The sequence below is a fragment of the Phaethon lepturus genome, unplaced genomic scaffold (assembly GCF_000687285.1).
Source record: "Phaethon lepturus isolate BGI_N335 unplaced genomic scaffold, ASM68728v1 scaffold51492, whole genome shotgun sequence".
Lineage (NCBI taxonomy): Eukaryota > Metazoa > Chordata > Aves > Phaethontiformes > Phaethontidae > Phaethon > Phaethon lepturus.
In genome coordinates this window covers 386-5,860 of record NW_010526545.1, presented here as the reverse complement: position 1 = coordinate 5,860, position 5,475 = coordinate 386, and the positions used below count along the sequence as shown (strand labels likewise).

The 5,475-nt window shown below is 38.0% G+C and overlaps 1 protein-coding gene across 1 annotated transcript in view; it reads right to left on the bottom strand.

Moving 5' to 3' along the window:
* LOC104617695 (sodium/potassium/calcium exchanger 2) overlaps window positions 1-5,079 on the bottom strand; it is a gene marked incomplete at its 5' end in the record, with an annotated part of 9,816 nt that extends 4,737 nt beyond the window's left edge. The window contains one exon of the mRNA XM_010283077.1: window positions 4,951-5,079. Coding sequence (XP_010281379.1) covers window positions 4,951-5,079 — 129 coding nt within the window. The remainder of the gene's footprint in view (window positions 1-4,950) is intronic.
* Between the last annotated feature and the right edge of the window lie 396 nt (window positions 5,080-5,475).

The window sequence follows — 5,475 nt, the reverse complement described above, 5'->3', positions numbered from 1 at the left end:
TGATGTAAATGGAATGAGATCAGGCCATTACTGATGAGAAAAAGGTAAAGTCAGCAATGGCCATTGTGCAGACTCATCTACAGGATGGGACAATTAAAAGGTTCAGACCTGCCCAGCAGCAGGTGCAGCTGTAGGCTGTGCTACAGAACACTTACTCACTCCCTGTGGGAACTTTGCACAACGCTAAACGGCGTCCCAAAAACTGAGCTCGTAAACATGAGCTAACACGACCTATACAACTCCACAACTGAAAATACATAGGAACACATATTAAAGATGGTACAGATTTAACGACGCTCCTTTGTATATAAATAAATAACTGAACTTCTTCTGGAGTAAGAAAATCATTCCGGTAGGTGTTTTAAATGAATTAACTTTAAATATAGACATAAATAGCCACAATGGCACCTGGAAACATCCTTTTCATATAAATTCCATTACTGTCACAAACAGCGTTTCTAGAACTGCCCAGGGTACTTTGGTTGATTTGCTTCTTAACTGCTTCTTAACTCCTTACCAAGTAAAGAGAGTTACTTTTTCAGAACAGAATTCTAAATTTTTATCAAATCAGAAAATCTGATAATGATCTTCCGACGTTTAAACCTACTCTGATTGGACTTTTAATTATAAAATCAAAACTTTGCATGCGCTGAGGTGACAGACCTTAGTCTGAAAAGGAACACAGTTTGAAAGGAACACAAAGATGGCCGTTAAAATAGTGATCTGACACCAGTGGAAGCAGAATCGAGCCCTGAAGGGATGAATGAATCTAAATAGCAATTTCCTTTTGTTGAAATAAATAGCTAGCACTATTCTTTTTCACCATTCTTAGTAGCCAACTCTTCCAACTTTCAAAAATCTTTTGTCTTCCTTGTAAAAACTGGGATTTTCTGGCAACATATACAGTGAATGAGATGATGAAGCGATAAGCTTGTTGCAGCTGGTCACAAAATCCACACAGAGCACCTCATAGCAATGCAATTTGAATAATCACTATGCAACACTCAAGATATAAGCATACATTGGCTTATGCAAAACTAATACAGCAGGAGCTGTACTGGCCAGTAATAGCTCTCTGTCAATGTGATTATATATATACCAAATGGTCCTTGCAAAATAACGAGACATTGCCTATCTGAGACCCACAGAATTCAGATGGCTAAGAATTACGACTCAGTAACTTTGCAGCATGTGTATTCGTAGCCTGTCTTAGCCAATACTCTCCTAGTGAAATGAACTGATAAGCAGCAGTTCAACACTAAAAGTACTTTAATAGGCTTAATAGTTTAATTACCTATTTTAAAAGGGGGAACATTTAAACTCAAAAAGGACAAAATTCAAAGGTTGGACATACTACAGGTGATGAAATCAAGAATGGACTCCATAGATGCTGCTATATAATTTGCATATAGATGAAATTTTTAAAAAGCAGTAATGACACTGCTGATTCTTTTTCAGGTGCTGGATTTTATTTCCAGAATATAATGATAATCATACTTATTTTGTAATTACTGACAGCATTCTTTTGAGATTTATCTCATTGCAACTCCCTAGCTCTTGGAAATATAGAGAGCTGCCAATTCCAAGCATTTTCCCAGAAGAATTAGTCAGATAGAGTAGACAGCAATCCTTCTCTCCACCTTTTCTGGTAGTTGTTGTGATGGTTGCCTTGTAAAGACAGAAAGCCCAGTTTATTACCAATTGGTTATTTTGTGGTCATAGTAACAGACAAATAAGAAAATCCATGGCTTATTCAGTTCATATGCTATTTCCTTTTAACAAAAGAGAAATAATTTTGTAGTTTCACTGTAGATTGGTTGGATTGGTACTGTTCCTGTCTACAAGCAATCTCAACACGTTTCTTGGTACACTTCAGTATTGATTTCATGCCAGTGTCTGAAAAACAGAACTTTAAGTAGAAAGAATGAGCCAAGTATGAAGGTTTTTCTTCTAATAGCCTGATCCTGAAAGATAGTAAGTGCTTAATAATTTGCAAAGTAACTGTCTTAATTTTAGCGAGTATTATTAGCAACATCTTTATTTTACTTTTAACCTGAATGAATCACATGCTTTTCTTGCACATAAATCTATCTGCATTGCAAGCTTTGATTTTCCTTTCATACTTGACAGTGCTTAAATCTGATTACTCAGAACCTGCTCCTGTAACTGGATCTATGCAGGAACATCTTGTCCTTGTCCCCTTGGTAACAGTGCATTTCTGTATCGCAACAAGAGTTCATGTAAGTTGTACCTCTTTGTTGGTAATGGGAATTTGCAGAGATACAATGCACTGCCCCATATGGGTCCAGTGACAGCAGGACTGGAGCCCTGACAGCCATTTTTCTGGCCGGTAATACAAAGAGATGGAGAGTGCAGTTATGGGTATTACAAAAGAGATGGTGTTCAATGTCTGCCACTGACCCATTGGGCCACCTTGGTCACGTCATTTTCCTTTCAGTCTTTCAATATCCCTTACTGCAGGGAGTGGACAGTTATGTTTGTGGCCTTCACAGAGCCACTGCGGAAATAAGCTCTTAGTACAGGAAAAATAGCCATTATTGTTCAAAACACCTGAACAAAAAGTCAGGGACAAAATTCACCAGGGCACACATATCTGTGGTGTACTGCCAGCAACACTATTGATGTTATAGTAAGGATTTTAATATATACTGGCTTAACATGAGCAGGTATTACTAAGGCACTAAACACACATTAAAACATGTCGGCTATTGAATCAACTGAGAGATATATAAAAATCTGCATATGTGTACACCAGAGCATAATAAGGCAACAAGGATTTTGCTAACTTTATAACCAGAGACCTTGTATATGAAATAATTTTTCTAGAGCTTCTGGGTCTCATAGAGCTAAATATAGCTTGGTATAGTACTAGTAAATGCAGCCAAACTGTCTCCATTATGTAGAGATTAAATATACTATTAATATATTATAAATATAGAGATTCTATACTTTAGAAAAGAGACTCTAGGAGGAAAGTAGAACACATTTTTGAAAAGTGGACACCCACAGAGGATGGCAAAGGCTCCATATGGTCTCTCAAATCAGTATATAGCACAGAAGTGTTCATTTTATATATCCACATGCTAATGTGAGCATCCTGATACAGAATTGGGGTTTCTGACTAAAATTACCACACTAGCAAATCAAGCCCCTGATGGTAGGTCTATCTATTTAAGTTATTTTAGGTTTGTTTTAACTTTTGCCTCACAGATTTCATGGAAAGTTGTTTTCTGATGCCCATGCTGAGCTGTGATATTTGGACTTGTTTTTGTTAGGAAGGGAATAGAGGGGATGGCGCACAGGCATAAGTGAGAATATTTTAGAGACAAACACATTAATGAAGCATCCTTGAAAAGTTAGACAGTTTATGCAACCACCTCGTTAACTCTTTGACAGCAGTGTTCACAGTAAGCAGCTTGTCATACTGATACAGCCTGTTACCTCTTCTGTTATTACTACATGTAATTACAAACTACATTCCTTTTACTTCTGTAAATGAAATTTTAGAACTCTTTTGCTCCTTGATGTATCTGGCATATAGAACGGTGCTTATCTTCTGTGTTATGGCAGGGTATCTTAGCTGTAGGATGTCAGCATGCCAGTTCTGTTGTGAACAATACTAGTGTTAATAATCGCATGCATCACACAGTTGCAGGTAACCTCTTGAGATATTGGCTTTCCAAAACCATTATTGTAACAATTGTTCTCATTTCTACAGTACAGAATAGCGGATAACCTATGTGTCTATTGATGTTAACTTCAGATTTTCAAAATTCAAAAAAATTCACATACCTATTTCTTAGCAGGACTTGTTCATTTGGGGGCAAATTATGAAAAAAAAATTACAGGAATGGTTTTGAATGATAAAAGGAGGGCATAAATACAGAAATAAACAATCTTGAAATTCATGTAGTATGCTCTCTGTGTTACTGAACAAAAACTGTTTACCAGAGTTGTTTGAAAACTTTAAAAAAAGAAAGCTTAAAGATTGGAAGGGAAAATGTCAGTTTATATCCTTTGAGAAACCTTTATCTAAAAACAAATCAGAGGTCTTATTTTAGCTTGCTTCTTGCACTGAATGGCAGTTTTTCAGTGTGTGTGAGGAGGAAAAAAGAATTCAGGGTGTTGATTTATAACCTTATAAACTGCGTCCCTCTCTTGCAGCAGTTTTAAATCTATTTTTGATCCAGAAGGGAAAAGAGATTAAAACACTACTAAAGGATCTCTTCAGCTCCTCACTTTTTTTCTTTTACTTTCTGTGAGCCTCTCCAGTCAGGTCTATTTGTATATGTGAATATAAAAACAGTAAGACTTGATAACTTGTCACAATAAGTAATTTGTATTAATAATCAGTCTTACATTGCTTCAAGCTGTGTTTGGGATAAAACTAGCAAGTACTTTACTTATAGGAATTTTACTTACAGGAAGGACTTATGAATCTTGTTCTAGTATGAAAATTGAAAGCTGATGAGTAGAAGACAAAGGTCTAGTAAAACATTAATTTAAGAGAAACATGTATCATTATCTTTGAACCATGGAAAAAATTTAGACAGTCTAACATCTCCCCAGTTGTACCCTTTAGGGCACTGTATATGAACAGACATCATCAGCACTTATGTGATAGTCAGTGGAGATCTGGAAATGCAGATGTGAAGGCCCCAAAGAAGTTTTAAGAGCTTTCACTTTGTGTCATAAAATACTAGTGAACACAAATGACAATCTTTATAGAGCTATTATCAGCCACGTGCCCATAAGCACCCATCTGAAGATTTGAAGACTGATGTTGTGACCTCTTCTTCAAAGAAGGAACTATTAAAAAAAATCATTAGGTCTATTTTCACATAGATCCACTACAGCCCCTTTTTGGCATTTAGCTAGAGAGCCGCCCTGTTGTGCAGATCACACCGACTGGCAACAACAGTTACTTACGGGTTTTCTGACATCTGGGAGGGAAGCCCACAGTGGAAAAACAATGGGTAGTACAAGAAGATAGGTGAGCTGCTTGCGTGGGGTGTCAGGCCAGGCCAGGCTGAGAGGCTGGTCCTCATCCTCTTCATTCTGTAAGAAAAGCCGCACTGAGCAGAATATTGACGTGGATGAATGAGGTTAGGGATTCTTTTAAGAGGAGTTCTGAGGCCTGTGCCGTGTTTCAATGAGAACCCATGGGGGTCTGAAAACATTGCGTTAACACCATACCTACCTAACAACATTAGCTAGGACAGTAAGAAGATTTTGCCCAGACTATGAGGTATCCCTGCAGCACAGTCTGCCTGAGGATGACCGTTTGCAGCTATGCTAATGGTGATGGTGGTCCCTTGGGATGCACGGAGCAGTGTCGTGCCTTCTCCCTGGAGGGGAACCTTATGCCTCTGATGCACCTTCCCACAGGCTCTCCCTTGGGATCTGAGCCAGTCCAGTCAGGGATCAAAACTGGTCTGGACTGCGTCAAGCCTG